This window comes from Rutidosis leptorrhynchoides, chromosome 6 (assembly GCF_046630445.1).
Source record: "Rutidosis leptorrhynchoides isolate AG116_Rl617_1_P2 chromosome 6, CSIRO_AGI_Rlap_v1, whole genome shotgun sequence".
In the NCBI taxonomy this organism is placed as follows: Eukaryota; Viridiplantae; Streptophyta; class Magnoliopsida; order Asterales; family Asteraceae; genus Rutidosis; species Rutidosis leptorrhynchoides.
In genome coordinates, this window is record NC_092338.1 from 25,836,878 (window position 1) to 25,863,824 (window position 26,947).

Below are 26,947 nucleotides of genomic sequence, written 5' to 3' on the forward strand. Positions count from 1 at the left end.
CTTGGAACGTTCTTCGAATGTCTTACAAACTGATCTCGCCTTAAATAGTTGTGCCGAGGAATTCTGACCGACTCTAGACAAGATTTCATCAATCACGTCTCCGGGTAGGTCTCTTAAAATATTGGGTTGTCTATCCATTTTGTGTTTTTATACTGTAAAATAGACAAGAGTTAGATTCATAAAAAAAAATACTTATTAATACAAGCAATTTTTACATATATCATAAAGCATAAGCACACTATATTACATATATTACACCACATGAATATAACTATCTTATTCCGACTCGCTCGTTTCTTCTTGTTCGGTTTTGGTTCGTTTTGCCAAGTTTCTAGGGATATATGATGTTCCCCTAATACGAGCCGTCGTTGTCCACATTGGTTTAGAAAAACCTGGTGGTTTAGAGGTTCCCGGGTCATTGTTACAACTTAAGGACTTCGGGGGTTGACGATACATATAAAGTTCATCGGGGTTGGAATTAGATTTCTCTATTTTTATGCCCTTTCCCTTATTATTTTCTTTTGCATTTTTAAATTCAGTTGGGGTAATTTCTATAACATCATCGGAATTCTCGTCAGAATCCGATTCATCGGAGAATTGGTAATCCTCCCAATATTTTGCTTCCTTGGTGGAAACACCATTGACCATAATTAACCTTGGTCGGTTGGTTGAGGATTCTCTTTTACTTAACCGTTTTATTATTTCCCCCACCGGTTCTATTTCTTCTTCCGGTTCCGATTCTTCTTCCGGTTCTGATTCTTCTTCCGGTTCCGACTCTTCTTCCGGTTCCTCTTCGGGAACTTGTGAATCAGTCCACGAATCATTCCAATTTACATTTGACTCTTCATTATTATTAGGTGAGTCAATGGGACTTGTTCTAGAGGTAGACATCTATCACATAATATCAAACACGTTAAGAGATTAATATATCACATAATATTCATATGTTAAAAATATATAGTTTCCAACAAAAATGTTAAGCAATCATTTTTAAAGAAAACGCGGTCGAAGTCCAGACTCACTAATGCATCCTAACAAACTCGATAAGACACACTAATACAAATTTTCTGGTTCTCTAAGACCAACGCTCTGATACCAACTGAAATGTCCCGTTCTTATTGATTAAAAACGTTCCATATTAATTGATTTCGTTGCGAGGTTTTGACCTCTATATGAGACGTTTTTCAAAGACTGCATTCATTTTAAAACAAACCATAATCTTTATTTCATCAATAAAGGTTTAAAACGCTTTACGTAGATTATCAAATAATGATAATCTAAAATATCCTATTTACACACGACCATTACATAATGGTTTACAATACAAATATGTTACAACAAAATAAGTTTCTTGAATGCAGTTTTTACACAATATCATACAAGCATGGACTCCAAATCTCGTCCTTATTTAAGTATGCGACAGCGGAAGCTCTTAATAATCACCTGAGAATAAACATGCTTAAAACGTCAACAAAAATGTTGGTGAGTTATAGGTTTAACCTATATATATCAAATCATAATAATAGACCACAAGATTTCATATTTCAATACACATCCCATACATAGAGATAAAAATCATTCATATGGTGAACACCTGGTAACCGACATTAACAAGATGCATATATAAGAATATCCCCATCATTCCGGGACACCCTTCGGATATGATATAAATTTCGAAGTACTAAAGCATCCGGTACTTTGGATGGGGTTTGTTAGGCCCAATAGATCTATCTTTAGGATTCGCGTCAATTAGGGTGTCTGTTCCCTAATTCTTAGATTACCAGACTTAATAAAAAGGGGCATATTCGATTTCGATAATTCAACCATAGAATGTAGTTTCACGTACTTGTGTCTATTTTGTAAATCATTTATAAAACCTGCATGTATTCTCATCCCAAAAATATTAGATTTTAAAAGTGGGACTATAACTCACTTTCACAGATTTTTACTTCGTCGGGAAGTAAGACTTGGCCACTGGTTGATTCACGAACCTATAACAATATATACATATATATCAAAGTATGTTCAAAATATATTTACAACACTTTTAATATATTTTGATGTTTTAAGTTTATTAAGTCAGCTGTCCTCGTTAGTAACCTACAACTAGTTGTCCACAGTTAGATGTACAGAAATAAATCGATAAATATTATCTTGAATCAATCCACGACCCAGTGTATACATATCTCAGTATTGATCACAACTCAAACTATATATATTTTGGAATCAACCTCAACCCTGTATAGCTAACTCCAACATTCACATATAGAGTGTCTATGGTTGTTCCGAAATATATATAGATGTGTTGACATGATAGGTCGAAACATTGTATACGTGTCTATGGTATCTCAAGATTACATAATATACAATACAAGTTGATTAAGTTATGGTTGGAATAGATTTGTTACCAATTTTCACGTAGCTAAAATGAGAAAAATTATCCAATCTTGTTTTACCCATAACTTCTTCATTTTAAATCCGTTTTGAGTGAATCAAATTGCTATGGTTTCATATTGAACTCTATTTTATGAATCTAAACAGAAAAAGTATTGGTTTATAGTCGGAAAAATAAGTTACAAGTCATTTTTGTAAAGGTAGTCATTTCAGTCGAAAGAACGACGTCTAGATGACCATTTTAGAAAACATACTTCCACTTTGAGTTTAACCATAATTTTTGGATATAGTTTCATATTCATAATAAAAATCATTTTCTCAGAATAACAACTTTTAAATCAAATTTTATCATAGTTTTTAATTAACTAACCCAAAACAGCCCGCGGTGTTACTACGACGGCGTAAATCCGGTTTTACGGCGTTTTTCGTGTTTCCAGGTTTTAAATCATTAAGTTAGCATATCATATAGATATAGAACATGTGTTTAGTTGATTTTAAAAGTCAAGTTAGAAGGATTAACTTTTGTTTGCGAACAAGTTTAGAATTAACTAAACTATGTTCTAGTGATTACGAGTTTAAACCTTCGAATAAGATAGTTTTATATATATGAATCGAATGATGTTATGAACATCATTACTACCTCAATTTTAGTAGGTAAACCTACTGGAAGTGACAATAAATGATCTAGCTTCAAAGGATCTTGGATGGCTTGAAAGTTCTTGAAGTAGGATCATGACACAAAAACAAGTTCAAGTAAGATTTTTACTCGAATTAAGATAGTTTATAGTTATAGAAATTGAATCAAAGTTTGAATATGAATATTACCTTGAATAAGAAATATAACCTACTGTATATAACAAAGGTTTCTTGATCTTAGATGATTACTTGGAATGGATTAGAAAGCTTGGAAGTAAATTAGTAAACTTGAAGGGATTTTTGAAGTGTTCTTGAAGTGTTCTTCCTATGATGATTATAGCTTGATTCTTGAAGTGATTTTTGATGAAGATGATGATTAACTACTGGAAAAATACGTTCATAATAGTGTGGGTGTGTTGAGAGAGAATTAGAAAGAGAATTGGAAGTGAAATGGAGTGAATGATGAGTGGTAATTGGTGAGTGGTGAGTGGGGTTAAAAGGAGTTCTAGTTAGTTGACTAGCTCATGGTAGAAGTTAAAATTGATTAGTCATACATGACATAATCAAGAGTGGAATCCCATGCTAGTTCCTATTGGTATATACCCATAGTAAGTACGTTTTGAAGCTGTGTATAATACGGGTAAAAATACGACTAGAATTCTTGATGAAAGAAAAGAATGGGAAAGTAACTGTAACCATTTTCGTTAAGTATGAGTGTTTTGATATATGTTTTGAAGTCTTCCAAAAGTATTTTAATACATCTAAATACACTACATGTATATACATTTTAACTGAGTCGTTAAGTCATCGTTAGTCGTTACATGTAAGTGTTGTTTTGAAACCTTTAAGTTAACGATCTCAATTAATGTTGTTAACCCATTGTTTATTATATCTAATGAGATGTTAAATTATTATATTATCATGATATTATGATATATTAATATATCATAATATGATATATATACATTTAACTGTCGTTACAACGATAATCGTTACATATATGTCTCGTTTCGAAATCCTTAAGTTAGTAGTCTTGTTTTTATGTATATAACTCATTGTTAATATACTTATGGAGATACTTACTTATCATAATCTCATGTTAACCATATGTATATCCATATATATATCGTCATGTCGTTTTTACAAGTTTTAACGTTCGTGAATCGCCGGCCAACTTGGGTGGTCAATTGTCTATATGAAACATATTTCAATTAATCAAGTCTTAACAAGTTTGATTGCTTAACATGTTGGAAACATTTAATCATGTAAATATAAATCTCAATTAATATATATAAACATGGAAAAGTTCGGGTCACTACACCATAGACACTAACTAACACCATTTCAAGTCACAAACACGAATTTAGAGAAATCTAGAGTTTTAGAAATGTTACCCAAACGAGATGAAGTTGGTACCAAAATGAAGAGGATGAAGAGAGGATCACGAATATGTAATTTATTTTGTTGTAAGCCTCCTAGATTGAATTTAGATGATGATTGAATGAATTTGGAAATTGGGTGTGTGTTCTTGCTAGAGAGAAAGAGAGAGAGATGGAGATGATAATGAATGGGTGAAAGGGGTTTGACCCTTTGACCTAGTCAAGGGTTTGATCCCTTGTCAAGTTTAGTCCCTCAACTTTCGTTCGGGTGCGTGAATTACCTAAACGAGATAATTTAAAATGCGTATCAACGGGAGATGTTATAAACATATAACGAAGTTTAAATTAGTATAGCGTAAAAGTAAATGGAAAAAGGCGGGATGTTACAATCTTCATATATAGTCGATTTGTCAATGACTTGGATGCATAAATACTCGCTAGCTTATCACATATACCCTTCGGTGTGTTCTCCTTCAAAACACTATATCTTATCTCGGGAGCAAGTGCCAATCTAATTGTACTTGAAGCCTTCTTTTACATTGTTTTCCACATATCCTCTTGTATAATTTCCGGTCGTGTCTCTAGTACAGCTTCATCAATACCTTATTGAACTAACACATCTTCAATCGTCATTTTCCAGAACATAAAATCCATCTTTTCATCAAATATGAGAATCGAGAACTTTGATGTATCGCTAGACATCTTAGAACGCTTATATCTCTTTGTAGAAATCCTTTAATTCTAATCCCTCTGGTCAGAACCTAGATCTATGAATATTGAACAACATATCAAAAATTCACGATAATCTAACGGTTAACAAACTCACGATGTTCGTTTTCTTTTCACAACTGCACAGAAACTGATGCAGTCCAGCAGCAAACTTCGACAATCAATTACTTTTAAACGAAAAGTTAAATCAAATATCCCAAAGGTCAATGTTTAGATCTGAGGCTTACGTACCTACAGTGTAGATATCACAGAAATCCAACGGTTAACGAACCTGGAATCTTCATTTTGACAGCTGATTCGGAATTAATGAAAAAACGGCAGCTAACTTTGACACCTAATAACTCCAAAATGGTAATTCCAATCACAGATCGCAACGGTCAACCTTTAGATCTATGAGTTTCGTATCTACAGCACAAATTCCATAAAGATCCAACAGTTGACAAAGCCGAATCGATAGCTTTTCTGAGACTGTGCAAAAAGTGACGAACACAGACAATTTTTTTCTTTCTCAAATCCTACTCTCTTGATGTTGTGTAATTTATCTCCACTAACCTAGCTCTGATACCAATATGATGAGATTGAATAGCTTAATAATAAATCACACAACTAATTATGAGAAAGAAATAACACAAAAGATTTAAGTGGTTCACCTTTAAAAGGTTAATCCACGTCAATACTCCCCTAACACAACTTGATTACAAAATGGAGACACTCATTCTCAACAATTTTGAAATCCTCACAATGTTTTCTCTCAAAACGTTGCTCTCTCTTCTCACACTAAAACCTAAAATGTAACTCTTATATTTAAAAGCAACATTATTTGTTTCAAATGGGCCTACAACTTATAACTTACACATTTAAGAAATATGAATTATAATACTTAACATTATGATGGTAGGGAAAGCCCTCTTTATTTTGCTGAACGACTCACAGAGCACTATAAACGTCCTAATGGTGAAGGACCTGAAATATATCTTAAGAGAGAAGATCTTAACCATACTGGTGCACATAAGATCAATAATGCAGTTGCACAAGCTTTATTAGCCAAAAAATTAGGGAAAGAGAGAATCATTGCAGAAACTGGTACCGGGCAACATGGAGTTGTAACCGCTACGGTATGTGCACGGTTTGGGTTGAAATGTATTATATATATGGGTGCTCAATATATGGAGAGAAAGGCTCTTAATGTGTTCAGAATGAAGCTCCTAGGAGCAGAGGTATGTGTCTTGTTCTCGTTTTTATGACCACATCGACCCATTCGTAAGTAAATGGGTCAAATTTGCTTCCTTTAACTTTGGATGCTTTTGATAAAATGAATGATTTAGCGCTGAATGCTTTATAATTTGAATGATTTAAAGTCTCTGAATATACTTGGTTCTGAATGAAAATAAGTTGTTTCATAATCATATTAAATGGACGATATTATTTGGGTAAATTTACCATATTAACGTGTTATATGTATAATAAATTCAAATATACTTGTTTGTATATGATTTGAGAAGGATCTTATGGAAAATTTAGGTGCTTAATGGTTAAGCACACTAAAGCCATTCATTCGGGGACAACCACACTATAGGATGCAACATCAGAGGCCATAAGGGACTGGGTGACAAATGTGGAAACAACTCATTACATTTTGGATTATGTTGCGGGCCCACACCCTTACCCGATGATGGTACGAGAGTTTCATGCTGTAACCGGTAAAGAAACAAGAAAGCAAGCATTAGAAAAATGGGGAGGGAAAACAGACGTGTTGGTTGCTTGTGTCGGTGGAGGGTCAAATGCTATGGGAATTTTTCACAAGTTTGTTGATGACAAAGAAGTTAGATTGATTGGAGTTGAGGCTGCGGGTTTTGGTCTCGACAGTGGAAAACATGCAGCGACGTTAACAAAAGGAGAGGTTGGTGTGTTGCATGGAGCCATGAGCTATTTGTTGCAAGATGATGACAGTCAAATTATTGAGCCTCACTCCATTAGTGCGGGGTAAAGCCAACAAATTTACTGCTTTTGTCTACATTAGAGGTGGCAAAATGGGCGGGTCAGGTGGTTTGGGTAATGATTCAAAAGAGCTTTCATTTATTCTGATAATTTTTGATTCCTTGATTTTAAATTTTAGGCTGGACTACCCAGGAGTTGGACCCGAACACAGCTTTTTGAAAGATTTAGGTCGGGCTGAATATTATAGTATTACCGACGATGAAGCATTGGAAGGTACATAAAATAATAATTGTGTATTGTGTATATACTAATAACTAATAATAATTATATAAACCACCATGAATCTGTCTAATAATTGTTAGTTTTTCTTGTGTATGTATATATGTAGCTTTTAAGAGACTGTCGAGATTAGAAGGCATAATTCCAGCTCTGAAAACATCGCATGCACTCGCTTATTTGGAGAAGCTATGCCCGACATTACCCAATGGTACCAAGGTTGTGCTTAACTGCAGTGGTCGAGGAGACAAAGATGTTCATACTGCTATCAAGTATTTGCAGGTTTAGCGGTGTTACTTCATTTGCTCAACCACCACAAGAGTCTATATATTATCGGAAAATGTTACTCTGTATGTTATATGCTCTTGTTTTTTGCTTGGACGATAAAACGTTTTGCTTAGTTGTAACTCGTTTTTGAAAGTGTAAAATTACCGGTTGCCCCTGTGAACAGTGTTGGCTCATCACAATTAGTACTATTGATAAAGGATAAATTGATAATGATAACGTATTTAACATTCCCATATTGACCGTATTAGCAAATTGCCATGCTTGATGGTTAAACCAAGAGTTTTTAATAATCTTATTAAAACTCATGAGTCATGAGCAAATCTAAAATTGTCTGTCTATTCGTCATGTATTAAGCACCGTCTTGTTGTTGGTTACTATTTTCTGTTAAATCATGTGAATTTTTACCCGATATGCAGAACCTTAAAAGTTTTATATCATCAATATACAAACTGATAAGATATTTTTTTTTTTAAACGGCGATTTTTTGGCATCAGTAGATCATTTCTTTCAACGACCCTCATCATTTGCACGTAACACACACGTTCGGACGGAAACCCGAACTCGATCGACGGTACCCGGGAACACATCCATTCGGGAAGTGGTTCCGGGTAGGGGTCCGTGAACACATCCGGTAAAACCTCCCTATAGTGTCAATATATACCACCATTATTGGTGTTCAATTAGTTTAAAGAAAATCATGTCATCCCTAAGGATCGAACCCATGACCTCTCCCTATCCCATGACACAAAGTACATGGGGAGAACCGTTGGGCTATGCCCGCAAGTTCAAACTGATAAGAGATTTATTTGTATGATCTTAACCAATGACTTAACTGTACACACTTCTAATTTGTGAGCTACTTCCATTGTTTTGAATGATAATTAACTATCGGTATTTGGTACTTCGTAATTTTCAAGTGTACATTTTACAATGATATGATGATCCAATTTTGGTTGAAATCACTTGCTTGATAACTGATGGTTTAAACTGGATGCAGGACTCGTTCAAACCTGTCATACAACCGGTTTAGACTTGATGCGCACACTTAAGCACTAATGTTTTGCAAGATTAAGTGCCAATGCACATCTATATATGTTCAAAACTTCATTTATGTGGATAAAATCTGAACAAGGAAATACGTTTTAAAACATTGATACCACACATATTAACAACTGCATTTAGCTCTTTCAGAAACAAATACACAACGGCAATCATTTGTTTTATCGAGAACACGAATGAAATTAAAGGTGTTACTCAAAGGCGATGATGTTCTTAGTGTCACCACAACCACCATCGCATCCTATTGGTACAGCGAAAAGACAAAAAGATGTTGATGCAAGATGTGTAGAGATGAAACAATTATTCAAATAGACTTCAAATGTGTAGCTTTTTTATACTTTACTTCAACCAAATTGCGTACATCAGAATAAAAAATATTCGTTCCCTTGTGATAATCTGAACAAGAAAGACAAACTATATCCGTTAATCCGCTTTTTTACCTTAGATCTGAATATACAGAAATACAATTATTAAATTTAATCTTAACGTAATCATTTATTTTTTAATTTTATTTATTGTTGGCTTCATTTTGTAGACGCTGAGAAAGGATCTTAGAATCAACCTAACACGATCTAGAGGTGGAATAACACTAGAAAGAGATTAAACGAATATCTATGGATTTTCGAGTTCGTACAAGTCAAACCAAGATTAGATCTTGATAAACACGAAGCCTAGACTGACATTCTGTGGTATTTGGACATGAAGATTGAGAGAGACTCGACCCAGAACTGTTTTCATGTGTGTGTAATCTGCAGAGTTGTTAACCAAATTAATGAAGATTAATTAGGCTTAAATACCTCAGTTCCTATGTCGGTCGACAGTGGATGACAGTCGGTCGACTGACCATGTCAGTCGGCCGACTGTCGAGTAATATTACGAATTATATTTAAACGTTTACAAATATAAAATAACACATCGACAATCAACGTTTAACAATATTACAGGTTACAACATGATCGAATAAAACGTTAAAGTTCATGGAACTAGGGATTACAAAATATGCACTAACAAACTCCCCCTAAGACCTAGTTCCTCATAAGTCTTCGATCTGCTTCAATCTCTGTACGGATCTGTAACCATATTATTCAAATAGCAAACCTTTGCAACACGAATGTACTGTTGTGCTTGAACTCTATTTTCTGGCCTGTACAGCATCCGATTGTAGTACAATGTGAAGATGTCAGCTTCACAACAATTTCTCAACCAAACGGGATCTAAAACCCGTATCGAGTCTGTCTCATCTTCCTTCAATTTGTCCAAAACGATGACTGCCTCCTCTGAGCGTTCATCGTAGTACCACCAGCGAAAACGTGGGCTAAAGTTCTGCGGCATTTTCATCACAGGAACCTTTCTCATATAATTTACTGGCTTGTATTTGACAATCTTTCTTCGTTCGCCCGTTTTCTTGTTTGTTCGATAAGTGATCGTGGGAAATTGAGGGCTGAATCCCTCAAAGTTCTTTGACAAGTACGAGTGTCTTATCTTCTTGCAGACAATATTAGGAATTCCGTCATAATCCCTATATAACATTTTGAGCCTAGCCACCTGCATAAATTCAAAGTACGGTAGAGACGTGAACTCGTATCCATGTTTGATGTAATCCACTCCGTACTCCTTCTTTATTGCGTATATATTCAACTCTTTAATGTAGGCCCACGCAATTATTTTTCCTTTAGCCAAAAGATTCGCCGGTCTATTAATGTAATTCATCCATTCAGGTTCCGGCGCTGGCTTCTCACAATATTTTCTGATCCTCAACAGGATCTTCCACTCAGCTTCTAGAACTTCTATCTTTTCTTTATTTATCTTGACCGGTAAAAACCCTGGAGGCAAATCTTCGGTCTTTTCTTTTTCTTCGCATTTACGGTTTAGAAGCTCTTCATTCATTTTGAAGTAGTCTTGAAATGTAGGTAGATCTTTATCGTTATTAAATTCGTACTCCGGAAAATCACCTATTGGTTCATCTTCAATAATTACTTCATCAAAATCTTTGTCGTTTTCATTACTTACGACAATTTCCTCAAAATCATCACTAGAATCGTAACGATTCTCAAAAGATGAGCTAGAAGTTGCGTCAGCTGAAGTACTTGCTTGTTGCTCTTGACGCACTAGCTCGGCCTGCTCCTCAGCGCTTAGATCTGGCGGGATCTCCCCTTCTTCTAAATCATCAAATACAACTGAGTGATTCAGACGATCCTGCTTTGCCAAAAAATCACGTAAAGAATAATCAATATTTAGAGGAATTACTGACAGTGGGTTCTCGCTTGTGCCTTTAGCAATATCCAAACCTAGCTCATCCTCGCCTTGATCGTTAAAATTACCAAAGTCTATATCCTCCTCGAGATCAACAGCCTCAATATCGAAATTATTTTCCCACTCAAGCACCTTCGACAGTGCCTTGTTCGCTGTAGTCTCAGCCTTTACAATCAGCAAATTCTGAGCATCAAACTTAGTTTGTAACTTCTTCAATTCAACCTGTTGATCTTCAACCTGCTTGGTCAGTTTGGCAATCTCAGCATCCTTTCTTCTCTCTCGTTCATCAGCTTTTTCTTTAAACTTTTCAAATTCAGAAGCCATATTGACAACCTTCTCACTTAATATAGAAACCGCAGCATCTTGTGTAATAGCAGTCGTGGATGCAGCAGCATGAACTCCTGTATCAGTTTCAGCACGTGTTTCTTGAGTAGCAGCAGCTGAAGGTTGTCGTTGTGGTTGTGATTGCTGTGATTGTCGCTGTTCAGTAGCTGAGGACGACTCAGTCCTTTTTGCTTTCTTAATGAATCTTATGCGCCTCTGCTTCGGCTTTGTCGTAACCGAAGGACCCTCAGATTGTTTTCGCTTTCTTAGCTCGAATTGATCAGGGTCAAAATCATCTCCTTCATCGTCTTCATCAACCAGTGTCTGTTCAATTGTAATAACTGGCGGTGGCTGATTAACCTCTTGATCGTCTTCACCAACTGCGACGATATCATCTTCTTTACCAGACGTACTGTTCTCATGACGACAGGCAGCACCTGGTGGACATACATAGTTTTCATTTGTGAGGTGGCCAACCAATCTCTTGAATGGTTCATCCGGACCTCTCTTTTGCTTGACTCGATTGAAAGTCAAATCGTTCAGATGATTCAGCTTAATCTCATCCTCCCAAACCTTATTCAATCCTTGCACTTGCTTTTCAATCATCACCTGCAAGAACCTAGGAAACATTAAGTGGCTCTTCTTTTTCACATTCACCAACATGCTTCTGAAAATTACTTCGGAGAAATTGAAGTCCGCATGAAGAACTAGTGCTGCAAACATTGAGCTATAAGTCTCATTCAGCTCATCAAAACCGCCTACCATTGGACTCATGCATCTTAACAACACCAAAGTTAGGTATTTGTATTGATGACAGAATCGAGTTCTCTTAACAGCACCTTTCATTGGATCACCAGAGTATCCACATCTTACTAGACACCTTCGGACCTTAGTTATATTCAGTGTGACTGGCATAGAATCATTATCTGGAAAACCTAAGTCTTCACGAACTGTCTGTGCCGAGATCTTTACAATTATACCACCAACACTGCTTCGTATCACCTTTCTTCCTTGTTCAGTGACAATAGAAGCATTGTTCCAGAATTCTCGTTGATGCGAGTAGTATGCCTTGCATTCTAGGGTGATTGCAGTATAAATCCTAGACCTTTTCAAGAACTTGATAATATCAACGAAGCCTTCCTTTGCTTCAGGTCCTTCCTCGTTTAGACATGCCTCCAGATTGGCATTTTCGCTTGCCGTCAGCCCTGGAAGATTCTTGGACAGAATCACCTCTTCCTCATGTACGTCTTCATTCACTGGACTACCTAGTTGAGCCATTTATTCTGCTATACAAACATATATACAAAAATCGAAAAGCGTTAAATCGAAAAACTTAAAAAGAAAACAGGAAACAACAGTCGGTAAACATACAATGTAAGTCAGTCGATTTTCAAGGACAGTCGATCGACATACAGGTAAATCAATTGACTTATAAAGTCGGCCGACATACGCTAAGTCGGTCGATTTTCAAGGACAATCGGCCGACTGATTAAACGAAGCAAAACACAGATCTAAACATAAATTCTTCGATTTTATGGTGTTTTGACTCAATCAATGTCTAATACATGTACAGAGGAGGCCGATTAACATTATCTATTCAACAATTTTCAATTACAGGTCCTAAACACCACACATTGAATCGAAACAGAAAAGTAAACACGAAAACTTCAATAACTTTCGATTTAAAAAGAATTACCTAGATTGGTTAACGGCGCTGGAATCACAATTCAAAGATGTATACGAAAAACACGATCAAAAACTCTTCCTAGCAAAATTCGAATTTTTGGTAAATCAACACAATCGCACGAGATAAAGAAAATCGGCCGTCTGAGGCCTTTTTATACCCAGCTCGACAATCGGTCGACTTTGGTGTTATATCGGTCGACATATGTGACAATCGGTTGACATACATGATAAACGGTCGACATTTATAACAAACGAGTAAGTCGGTCGACTTTGTTCAACATCGACCGACTTATGTTATAAATCGGTCGACTGTCTCTTCCCTTTATAAAATTGTTTTGTGTTTTAGAAACTCCAATAATTCCTTCTATTCACTTCCACTGGCTGATTTTACACGCAAAATATTTTCATTTTGAAGACTTTAACAGGTTTATGATTTGAGATGCGTAGTTCGTTTCTTTTTGACGTCGAGACACAATTTGTAACTTCAAGGAAATATACACATATTCACATAAGCAAACAAATAAAATGTTTTTGTATTTTTCAAAATAAATATCAACGCACTGAAAAATCTTTTTGTAGTTTTTAGGATTTTAAAACTTTTCACAATAACAATGCAAATGAAGTACAATTCATGCCAGAAAGTCAATGATCAAGGTTAAGAAAGATCCAAGATTGTATGGCATAAAACATGTTATTTACAGGAAGCAGTTTCTGTAAGTCATAAACCTAAGGAAGCTAAATTGTCAAAATGTATACATGTTCAATTAACATTCAGACAACAGTATGTACACAAAATTTCACAAGTAAAAGTAAACAATAACAGAGAAATGATTTTAACATGGTTTCTATTTTCATCAACCTTTTACAGACTTTCCTCTTAGACATTTTGATGATCAAGTTAATTAATTACATTAACATATTGCTATGTTAGATTCAATCACATACTCGGTCATCAATGTGAGATCGCACGATTTTTTAGGTAGTCAATTGAGCACAAGTCTATTGACGCTTTCCGTTACCACAAACACATACGTTAGGTCCAATTGAACAGGAAGGTTCTCATAGTAATTTTGGAATATCCCTGTCAGCCATTAGCTTCTATCGTAACGTATACTTTTCAATTCATATGATTCTAATGGATCTCATAGTATATTCAATATTCTATCAATCGTGCAATCAACCAACTGCTATCAATCTCATTCCTTCTTTATTATTAAAGTTATTGGAGGAAACGGAATGAAAGACGTAGCTTTCTTAATGAGTGAGATTTTAGAATATCTCTCTGAAAACATCTTTCGCTGTCTAGGCCTTAATGGGCACAGTCCCATATCATAGACAATGATAATAAGTCCAATAGAATGGTTTTGTTGAAGTATGAATGATTTAAGTTCTTCTTGGTAATCTTCACACTCATTTGTATTCTTGCAAAGACTTCTCTTCTCGATTTCATCATTATCTTGACCTTGATATTTTCGTCTTCCATGATTTCACTTCTGTTTTCATGATATAATAACTTGATATGCAATGTGCCATTTTTTTTTTTAACAACACATTGCAGTCTTGACTTTGATTTAGTTCTCGAATTGACTTCCTTGCGATGAAGATCTCTTTTCTTCATTTGTGTATCAATTAACTTAAATCATTCATTCATGGACTGTCTGTAATATAGAACCACACTTTTCAACCCGTTCACAGGAAAGACACTCTTATTGAGATAAACTTACTATTTTGGAGTTTAAGTACTATTCAAGAATTAAAGTTTGATAGAAGTCGGTATGCATAGTCAATTAGAACATTTTCAACGCTTATTGATCGCTTGAATATCCCAATTAGTCGTGAGACTCAATGGTGCAGCAATTTGGAATTTGCTTGGGGATATTCTACATCATGTGTTTCTAGATTATACGTCATGATAGGGGATACCCTCACCTTTTGTTGATTTCCTCAACAATTTTCTTTAAAGTATGCACCTGTGGTAATTAAGTGACTACCCTCAACCGCTGTAAACCTTTCCATGAGTTCCTTATCAAGATATTTACATGATTGTGATTATGATCATCTCATTCTATGATTAAGTCCGTATCCCATTTTTATATAGATCAAACTCGTTTTTTTTTATTTTCTGAATATCTGATGTTGCATTCATTTCTCCCCCTAAAATACTAAAAATCTAAAATCTTTTTGGTTTTTAGATTTTAAACACACAGAAACAATCAGAAAGAAAAGAAATATAACCACACAGTATATACAGCTATGCAAGCAGAACACATAAAATGAAGTTACTCGTTGGTCTCTTCGTCAGGAACGACATCTGACAATATTTTGACACTTAACTCAGTTAACAAGAAATCAAAACGTGGTTTATCAAAAGCTTTTGTGAAAAGATCAGCCCTTTGCGTAGTTGTGCCAATTTGGATAACATCAATTAGCCTTTTCTCATAACAGTCTCGAATAAAATGATATTTAATCCCTATGTGTTTGGTCTTAGAATGATTCACAGGATTTTTCGTAATAGCTATGGCAGCAGAATTATCAACAAAAAGAGGAGTGTTAGAAATATTCAAACCGTAGTCACGAAGCTGCTGTTGTATCCACGCAACCTGAGATGCACAGCTTGCTGCAGCAATGTATTCAGCTTCACAAGTGGACAAGGCCACTGCTGTTTGCTTCTTGCACTGCCATGTAACTAGTCTGATTCCAAGGAATTGACAACCTCCTGATGTTGACTTAAAATCTTTCTTGCATCCACCATAGTCGGAATCACTATAAGCCGTCAGTACAAAATCATTATCACAGGGATACCATAGGCCCAAATTCGGAGTTTGCTTTAAATAACGCATAATCTTTTTCACCACAAGCAAATGATGTACATTCGGATTTGCTTGATAGCGAGCACATAAACAAACTGCGAACATGATATCAGGGCGAGACGCTGTTAGATACATCAACGAACCAATGATGGCTCTATATAAGGTTTGATCAACCTTATCACCTTCCTTATCCGGTGTAATCCTGTGATTCACCGATTGCGGCGTCCTTGCAGGACGTTCATCTTCCATTTTGAATCTTTTCAAAATATCTGATACATATTTTGTCTGATGTAAAAAGATACCCTGATTTGTTTGTACAACCTGAATACCAAGGAAGAATTTGATAGTTCCCATTGAACTCATCTTGAACCGTTTCTGCATTACCTCCTCAAAATCATCCACCATCGTCTTATCTGTAGATCCAAAGATAATATCATCCACGTACACCTGTACTAGCATTATATGCTTGCCCTTTTCTTTGATGAAGAGTGTCTGATCGATGACACCTCTTCTGAAACCATTATCAATCATATAGTTGGACAACGTACCATACCACGCTCTTGGAGCTTGATGAAGCCCATACAGTGCTTTTTCTAGACGATATACCTTTTCTGGAGAGTGTGGATCTGTAAAACCCGGTGGTTGCTTAACAAACACGGTCTCATTGAGAGTCCCGTACAAAAAGGCGCTTTTGACATCCATTTGATAGACCTTGAAGCCTTTAAAAGATGCGAATGCCAAAAATATTCGAATTGCCTCAAGTCTAGCCACTGGTGCAAATACTTCATCATAATCTATATCAGGGATCTGTTGATATCCCTTCACAACCAGTCTAGCTTTATTTCGAATTACAATACCTTGCTCATCTTTTTTATTCTTCCATACCCATCGAAGCCCATACGGTTTGCAACCATGAGGCGGAGTCACTAGTTTCCATACTCCTAAATGCTTGAATTGCAAAAGCTCTTCTTGCATGGCATTTACCCAATCATCATAAAGAAGAGCTTCCTCAACAGAATTTGGTTCAATTTGACACACAAAGCATGAATATGCATGTAAGAAGAGTTTGCCTGACCTATTTAGTGAAGAATAGAAAGCTTGCATAACATTCTCAGTTGAAGCTTTCTGATTTTCAGACGTTGAGGCATCATTTGATGGTGCTCCAGAAACTCCTTTCGAATCAACAATAAAATCATCTAAGTGTCGAGGTAGGACAACTGTTCGTGATGATCTACGAACACCTTCAGGTTCTGGTTGTTCTTCCTGAACTTCTACAATTTGTGGCAGATTATGAAAACTTTCGCCACTGTCTATAGGTTGTGATTCCTCTTCAGAATCAGATCCATCATAAGATGGATCATCTTGATAATTACCTGATTCTTCATCATCTTGAACAAGTTGTTGTTGCGGCACTGGGTGATGTTGTGGTGCCATTTGAGATTTCGGAACCATTTGTGATGGAGACGTCTGCACTTCATTCAGTAATCTTGCAATAACTTCATCATCAGTAGCAACAGACGGAAGACCAAAAGAATCAAACCAATCTTCATAATCAAACTGCCATGAAAAACCTTTCCCAGCAGGAATAGCAGCATTTCTTTGAACATCTACTTCGAAATGTTCTTCAACACGTTTAGATACAGTGTTGAAAACTCTTTTGTTTGGATTCCCATAACCAAGAAATATACCAGGAACAGCCTTAGGATTAAATTTTCCTCCAGTATCTCGTATCATGATTGAACACGGTGCACCAAAGGGTTCGAAATGTTTAATGTTAGGCTTCATTTTATGTAGCAATTCATAGCAAGTCTTTCCATGTCTCTTGACTACTAACAATCGGTTCATTGTATAACATGCTGTAGCCACAGCTTCACTCCAGAAGTTAACCGGTAAACTTGAATCGGCTAACATAGTTCTCGCAGTTTCAATTAACGTTCTGTTACGTCTTTCAGCAACACCATTTGATTGCAGAGTATAAGCTGGACTGAACTGTTGTATAATGCCTTTCTCGTTGCAGAAACTCTCCATCTGCTGATTCTTGAATTCAGTACCATTATCTGTTCGAGTCTTCCTAACCTTTAACTTGTACAAAGATTCCAGCTTCAAAAACAACAACTTTATATTTTCAAATGTGTCAGACTTCTTCTTTAACATCACTACCCAAGAGTATCGTGAGTATTCATCAGTCACTACTAAACAATATGAATCTCCAGAGATGCTTGTTCGATTAATCAGACCAAAAAGATCCATATGTAACAACTCTAGAGGAACAACAATTGAATGATGTTTCTTTGTTGCATGTGACTTTTTAGTCTGTTTGCCTTTCTTACACGGAAGACATCCTTCAGGAATTCGAAAACTCTTAACATTTACTCCCTCAATCAGACTATTATGAACAAGATTGTTCATCTTTCTCAAGCTCAAATGACCCATACGCTTGTGCCATGAAATTGATTCTTGTTCTGTAGCTTTGGATATGAAAGCTTGATGACCTGTTGCAGCTTTAACATGGGCTGTTGACATATCCAAAATATACAAATCTTTATTTCTGGGAGCTGTCATAAGAATCATCTCTTCCGGTATTACATACTCTTTCTTCAAAATGTAGCATCTTTGATCATCAAAAGCAACCTTATGCTTTTTATCTGCTACTTGCGAAACTGACAGCAGATTATTTGACATCTGCTTCACAAAATTCACTTTATCAAAACTAACATTAGCATTAGCAATCACACCCTGAGCTGTAATAAAACCTCCTTCATCTCCTGCAAAAGAAACAGATCCTCCATTTACTGATTTGACATTAGAAAGTAAGGACATGTTTCCTGTCATGTGCCGGGATGCCCCACTATCAACAATCCAGGTATTTCTACTCGGATCGTAGGTGACCTGCACAACAAGAAAAGAAGTTAGTTTGAGATGGACACCCATGCCCGAATGGCAGTGGGTTTCCCATCGACACCAATAACTTGCACATCCATCCATTGACCCTTTGATCCTGATGGATCATTGGACTTGTCAACAACCTTTGTCTCGGTTTTAGGCTTCCAAATGGTACGTTTACCAACAGATTTCTCATAATAGTCATTCGTTTGAAAAATTTTATTCACACCTGACTGTACCCTTGTGGATGAATTAGCAATAGAATTTGACTTTGGTTTAGAAAAACCTTTTGAACTATTACTTGAAGTACCTATGGAACTGGAACTAGAAGCATAGTGTGTAGTTTTCGTTTCAGTGTCAGATTTTCTTTTTGGTGTTTTCCAACGCTGTTGACAGTTAACAGCACAATGACCCTTTTTCCCACATTTATTACAGTTTTGAGTTTCTGGTGTACGTGTTTTTGAACTCAGATGCTTATTGGGAAAAGACTGTTTCATGGGTGACATATGTTTCTCAACATGATGTTTCAAGCCTGGTCGACGGTTAGGATGCACATATTTAGGCACATTGTTAGTATTAGGGCTCCTTTTATTAAATAGTTCTTCAGGTGCTTGTGTAAGAACATATTCTTTATCTAGGTTGAGTCCCTGCTGATACTTGACAGGTGTCTGAAATATTTTCTTTCCATTAGAGTTCCTAGAGTTTACTTATTTTCTAGGTGTGGGTTGTCCGCTTTCACTAGCCTTACTAGCATTCAATGGATTTTTCAGGATAGTGATTGGTTTGGATTTTGGTGTCACAAACTCTGAAACTTTTTCATACTCTGAATCAGATTTACTGTCCTCAGCTAAGCCTTCAACAACCGGCTTAGTGTTGTCTGATTTTTCATTCTCTACAGGCTTAACACTTAGGATTTCACTAAGGCAAGAATCAGAAGGTTTATTAATGTACTCATTCCTAAGAGGAGGAGGACACTCTTTATAACCTAAACCCTTTTTACCATCATTCTTGTTATAGACAGTATAGTCAATGACATATGACATTCACTGCCAAGTGTCATTTCTAGCCTTTTCTGACTCATACTTAATCTTAAACTCTTCCTTTTCTCTCTTAGCACATTCAAGTTGATTTAAGTACATCATTATGGCCTTTTGGTCACCTGAAATTGTAGCTCTTAAATCATGAACTTGATTTTCTAGAGTTTTGATTGTCTCCCTGAATTCCTTTTTATTGTTAAACTGAGTTAAATTAGTCTCGTATAGGCCTTTTACCTCAAGATAAGCTGCTTTAACAATCCTAAGTTCCTGTTTTACTTCAGGACAGTAGATACATCCTAAGGGGATATCATTCAGTTTTGAAACTATGGATTCAAGTTTAGCAATTTCTAATTTATGATCAGCACAATCGTTACATTCCAAAGGAAATTCAGTTTGTACCTTAGAGTCACTTGATGTGTTTGCCATGAACGCATATTCCTTTTCTTCAGTCTCTGATTCAGGTTCAGATTCTGAACTAGAACTGGAACAGTCAGAATTATTCAACTCAACTGAAGTCTTGACATCATCTACCACAATAGTTTCTCCATCTGATGAAGACGAACTACTGTAATCAGTCCATACATCGCCATCATTGTGCATTGCGTACTTGAACTTCTCATACACTCTTTTGTTAAGAACACCTCTTCTAACATATCTGATCATTGCATAAGTTCGCTTAATTCTTGCTTCCATCTTGCAGATGTAACACACGCATTCATTCGCAGTACCAACACAACCAGCTTTCTCTCTCTCTTGTTTCTCACTTTCAGTTTCTTCTTCGGTCTTAGGCATTCTAACAACGTTAGCATGATTTTCATCATCAGCAAATACTGTCCAATCACAACCTTCGTCTGAATATGTTGCAATTAAGCCTTTTGCTTTATCATTTCTGATAGTATCACTGCTCGTTGTTTCAACTGGCACATTAACCTTTGTCTTATTATACTGATTGTGAAATGGGTTGTGAAAACCAGTTTTCTGTGGCCTGGTACATGTTCTTTTGAAGTGTCCTAACTCATTGCAATTAAAACATCTCACTTTTGACATATCAAAACCTAACTTAGTATCTCTAGTAACACCTAAGCTCTGTTGACCTGTCCTTTTCAGAAATTTCTTCGCTCGTCTAATCACACTACCCATAGCCCAGAGGATATCCATCTTTTCAAGTTCATCCTCATCAATCTGCTCATAATCTTCTGCTTCTAAATGAGCATTACCAATTTGACCACCAACCATTTCATTATAAGAATTAACTACCAAAGCAACTAAAGCCATATCTTCCTCTACAACTGAAAGGGGCCTAGTTCTTAAATTCTCAGTGTTGAGAACTACAGTTTTTGGCTCCTGTCTAATGGTGGACTGATTTGTACTACTAGGCTTATTTACTTGGGTTGGAAACATCACATTTTGAGCAGGTTGTGATCTATTTACAGCACTATCATTAGAAACAAACGCTGTTTGTAAGGGAGCATGAACATTGCTCAATCCAGAAGTACCAGCTTTGTAAATTATAGGACTCTGCTGACCCTCAAGACGTTTCTTCTTGGTTTCCATATCCAAGTCCTTTACCATCAATTTTGATGTGAATTTATCTAGGGTCAGTGATTCACCAGCAGACGAAGCTCTGTCTTCTATCTGTTCAATAAACGCATCCCACTTATGTGGTAAACCATCTGTTAATTGTTTGATAGTTTTATGTTCTGTAACTTCTACACCTAAGTTACCCAATTCAGAGACAAGATGATGATAACAAATGATTGTCTCTTCTAACGTTTCATGACTTAGAGCAGCAAACCTTTTCCATTCACTTTTGATTACTTTAGCTTTCTTTTCACGATACGCCTTATTTCCTTCGACACCTATCTTAATAGCATTCCAAAGAGAATATGAAGTTAAGTGCATTTGATATTGATGATAAATATCACCGTTTAAACCCTGGGTCAATTGAGCATAACATCTACATTCTAAGGCATATGTTTCTTTTTCTGTCACGCTATAATCTTCATACTTTTTACTATTACCATCAGTACCTAAAGGCTCTTTATATTCATGTTGTATCAAATCCCACATTCTAGGATCAAGGCCTCTAATGTAATTCATGAACCTAGCCCTCCATCTAATGTAATCATTTGTATTATCAAGTCTAGGAGCACGATTGGCACTGCCTGATTCACTATCAGATAGTAAAATGTTTTGAACGCCGGAAGTAATTGCCATTGCCTGATCAGACATTTTAAAATTTAATTAAGGTTGAATCTGATCCTAAGTCGGTCGACTGTTGGTGACAGTCGGTCGATGAACAGCTACAGTCGGTCGATGAACAGCTACAGTCGGTCGACTGTCAATGGTTAATTGGTCGAAGTTCTGTTTACATTTAGTCAAATTGTAGTATTTTTTTTCAATCGGTCGATGTTCCTTCAATCGGTCGGTTTAGCACTTAAGTCGGTCGGTTTACAACTTAAGTCGGTCGGTTTAGCATATGTCGGTCGGTTTAAAGACAAACGGTCGAACTAATGACAATCGGTCGAAATACACGAAAATCAGTCGATTGTCTCCTAAGTCGGTCGACTGTAATCAGGTTACCAATTTTTGACCCAAAAATATACCAAGAACTCGTTTAAAACAATTGATTCAGCAAGCCAATGCTCTGATACCACTTTGTAGACGCTGAGAAAGGATCTTAGAATCAACCTAACACGATCTAGAGGCGGAATAACACTAGAAAGAGCTTAAACGAATATCTATGAGTTTTCGGGTTCGTACAAGTCAAACCAAGATTAGATCTTGATAAACACGAAGCCTAGACTGACATTCTGTGGTATTTGGACATGAAGATTGAGAGAGACTCGACCCAGAACTGTTTTCATGTGTGTGTAATCTGCAGAGTTGTTAACCAAATTAATGAAGATTAATTAGGCTTAAATACCTCAGTTCCTATGTCGGTCGACAGTGGATGACAGTCGGTCGACTGACCATGTCAGTCGGCCGACTGTCGAGTAATATTATGAATTATATTTAAACGTTTACAAATATAAAATAACACATCGACAATCAACGTTTAACAATATTACAGGTTACAATGATCGAATAAAACGTTAAAGTTCAGGGGGATTACAAAATATGCACTAACACATTTTTTTATTAAAATCCAGCAAATTTAGTTCAAACTTCAAAGTCTTTAAAATTTAATTAACCAATTGTTTATGGTTGACGAGTTGACTAGTTGACTTGTACGTTTGTAGTTAATAACAGAGACATGTGATTGGTGGAGGTGACGAAATTAGCGCGAGAGACAAAAAAACGGTTGAAAAAAAAAACAAGAGGGAAACGCAACGAGAAAACGCATTATTATCCTCCGTTTTTCTTTCCCCATATATACATGGCAAAACCCTAATTTTATTTATCAATAACATTAAATCGAGAATGATAAAATGGATAAAACAACTTCGAATCGCATTTGGTGCACCTTTTCTTTGGCTCGTCTGTTTGATTTATTTCACACAGGTTTAATTTCTATTTCAATTCAATTCCAATTTCAATTTCATTTTATGATGCAATCTGACCTTGTTTATGATTTAAAAAATAAATATCGCGTAAGCTGTAACTATAGTAACTAAGGATATGATTTTAAGAAGACAATATCACTTTGGATCAATTATAATTGAAATCAATTGATAAGGTGCCAGGATTGTAATAAAAACATATAGTATTGCTTTCTGTAGTTTCATGGCTGAACTAATTCTACATAATTTGTCAACTATAGTTAGCATTTTGGACATGTAATCTGAGTGAAATGTTCAAATTTACGATACGATAATAATAATAATAATAAATACGTAACTTAGTAACAGTTCTGTTTCTGCTTCTATGGTTCTATCTTATATGATTATTTTCAGTTGCAAGTTCATCATATTAAGTTGTATGCTTATGTAAACTAGTCGGTTTCTTTTATTTTTCAATCAGGGTTTTAGATCTTTTGTATGGACAGCAGTTTCCTACCAGTTGAAAGATAGATTAGTGCTATCGCCTTCATCTTCTCAATTCGTAACATCATCATCTTTTTTTCCATGGAGCATAAAACCTGTATACGGGTATCGATAAAAAATTTAGTCATTTTATAACTAGAAACAAACAATTGGATAAGACCTGTTTTTTATTAATATATTGAATATTGATGTATTTATTTAATGTTGCTCACTTTGGTTGTAGAATAATATCAGATTGTATCCCAATCAAAGGAAGGAAAAGAGTTCCTTATTTAGTCATTGCGACACTGCTATCACTATTTCCCTGGGTGATTCTTGGTCTTGACGAATTTACGAGAAGTTCAAAACGTCATCTCATGATCTTTTTATTTTTGCAAAATCTCGGTTCTGCAATGGCAGATGTTGTAATTGATGCGATGATTGCAGAGGCTGCTAGGCATGAAAAGTATTCTTTCTTTCAACATTTTCCCAGTTTACTCTTTTCATTATAATCTACCTTTTTATATTTAACCCAATTATGATAACTTATAACCCAAATAAACTCATTTACAAGTTGATATTACCACCTCCAGTTGAATGTAATATTTTGTTTTTCCTCAACAGTCAAATTGTACATAGAATTGGTATCCGTTGGCTAAAAGTTATCTAATTTTTCTCATATAGGGCTAAGTTCACTAGCGACCTGCAGTCGGTATCATGGATGACAATGGCTCTCGGGGGGATTTGCGGGAGTTTGTTTGGCGGATACGCACTAAATAACTTTCAAATGGGCAACATATTTTTGCTTTTCTCCTTTTTGCCAAGTGTGCAACTATTATCCTGTGGTTTTGTGACCGAAAGTCCTGTTGGGAGTTTACAATTGCCAGAATTTTCTATGTCTAATGACTCCGAAATAGATAATAAAAGTGTATTACATGAAGATAGAATACCGACTGAATCGCCTAAACCTGGTACTTTGATGAGAAAGAGAAGCCATAAAAGTAGCAAGAAAACAATTTCTGATATAATCAAAATTCAGATGCCTGAAAACGAATCTTTGCCATCACAATGGTTTCGATCTTTGAAAGTTGCTGGTTATACTTTGTTCAAAGCTTTTGGACGGCCCATTATCTTGAGGTACAACATTTATAAAACTGTACCCACATTCTTCATGTGGTGGATCATGTCCTTGTTATAGACTGGACCCGCATTTAGTTCCAAACTAGATCCAGATCGGCTCGCGCGATGCGGCGAGGCCTTGCGGATTGCATACTTATATTTAACATAACGTTACATATTTACAGAGTAAAAAACGCGTTGATGCGGGTGTGTTATGTATGAAAGGTAACCCGAAATAATAAACGGTTTTTAAAAAACGTTCGTTTCGTGCGCAGCTAGTTGCGTTGTGTTCGTAAAATTATTTCGAGTTGAACGGTGAAGACGGAAAAATTTAACTCATGTTCAGAAGGGTGATACGGCTCGCCAAAGAATTGGGTGGTGTTTATTTATGATTTTTTAAGTAAAATAATAAATTTACGGTTTATACCCCTAAAGTTATTGTAAAGCAGACCATAGATGAGGGGGGTGGAAAGGAAATTGGGTGGGTGTTGCCGTTTTGATCCAGATGCAACGACACAAAATTGCTCTTCTTATAGTGTATACAAATTCCATTCGTTCAATTGTTACAACTTTTGCAGCAATAAAAAAATGGATTTTCTGGTAAGTTGCATTAATATGTTGTACAAGGCGGTTAATGTTTACTTTACACGACGGTTATTTAAAGGTACAAGTCTTTTTTGCACCTTAACGACAGCCCTAAGGGCTGTCGTTAGAAAAATCCTTTTAGCATTTAGTTAAGTGATTATGATTATGAATATGAATATGAATACTTGTTTATTCAGAAGTCAAAAATCAGTTCTTCAGTTTTATACCACGTGCAACATCATCTCTATGGTTGATTGCGCTAACTTTTGATTAATACCGTTGGAAAACCAGACCGATGGCTTGGTTTTTCCTATCTCAGGTGACCATTCCAAACCTGTCAACCGTTATGTTCTACTACCAAACAGAAATACTAAATCTAGACGCTTCGTTTCTGGGCACAGCACGTGTTATCGGGTGGATGGGCCTCATGCTTGGAACTTTCACTTACAACCGCTACTTTAAGAAGATGAAGTTAAGAACGATTCTCATGTAAGCTTAAATACAAAAATCAAAGTCATGTTATGTATGCTGTGTAGATCCCCATTTAAAGCTTTCTAATTGATCTTAATATAAATCTGAAACACCTATGCAGATTCGCTCATGTTACTCTGTCAATATTAACCCTTCTAGACTCAGTATTGGTTTCTAGACTAAATGTATTGTTTGGCGTATCAGATGAATTAATGGTGCTGTTTGGTTCTGCACTCTCAGATGCTGTTAATCAGTTCAAGTATGTGCCATATTTGCAGTCTCTTTATTTTGTTGGATAAGTGATTTGTCTACTGACATCCATACTTGCACGTTTGTTGAATGTAGGTTCATGCCGTTTTTAATCCTATCAGGACAACTCTGCCCACCTGGAATCGAAGGGACTTTATTTGCGCTCTTTATGTCTATAAACAACTTTGGGTCCACAATGAGTTCATTTATTGGTGCTGGTTTGGCTTCGGTTCTAGACATCTCTTCGGGTTCTTTTGATAATCTTTGTTTTGGGATTGGCATTCAAGTCGTTTGCACATTTATACCAGTTGCTTTTCTATTTTTGATCCCAAAGGATGCCACTGGGATATCAACCTGATACACATTTATCGATAGAATACTTTAGATATCAAAATTAAGTAATTAATAGACTTAAGAACTCGAACTTTGTTAATATGAAATTTTCGGTTTTTTTCTCAATGCTAAAGAACCAAAACTATCTCGGGTTATGGATTTTCATAGTGATAATTGTAGTTATAATCAAGATATCAAGTTATCTTCCCATGTAATTGGGCGAATCGAGTAGTGGTTTGGTATAAATAATAGTAGTTTCAAGTGAGATAAGTTAGGATCTTGGTATACAGCATGTAGTTAGAAATCTGGTTTTACTCATCGGACACATGTTTTCTGCTCAATAAATCTTCATCTAAAGATCCATACATCAGCAGCCCCAGATTACTTAAAACCCAAGACGAAACCTATAAACTTGATACAAAACAAGAATCAAAGCTAGAAAAATTGAAGAAATAAATGTAATGTCATTATGTATTTGTAAGAAAGACCAGTTGGTGAAATCATATTAGTATGTTGGCTTCAAGAAAAATAAA

General features: G+C 35.9%; 1 protein-coding gene and 1 pseudogene across 1 annotated transcript; both read left to right on the forward strand.

Moving 5' to 3' along the window:
• LOC139853498 (tryptophan synthase beta chain 1-like) overlaps positions 1-7,640 on the forward strand; it is a 42,703-nt pseudogene extending 35,063 nt beyond the window's left edge.
• A 15,440-nt stretch (positions 7,641-23,080) lies between these two features.
• LOC139855994 (probable folate-biopterin transporter 4) lies at positions 23,081-26,439 on the forward strand. The gene is made up of 7 exons (XM_071845236.1): positions 23,081-23,196; positions 23,656-23,783; positions 23,902-24,123; positions 24,342-24,794; positions 25,653-25,850; positions 25,954-26,091; positions 26,178-26,439. The coding sequence occupies exons 1-7, from the start codon at positions 23,116-23,118 to the stop codon at positions 26,437-26,439; spliced, it is 1,482 nt and encodes a 493-aa protein (XP_071701337.1). The 5' UTR covers positions 23,081-23,115.
• Positions 26,440-26,947: the final 508 nt, after the last annotated feature.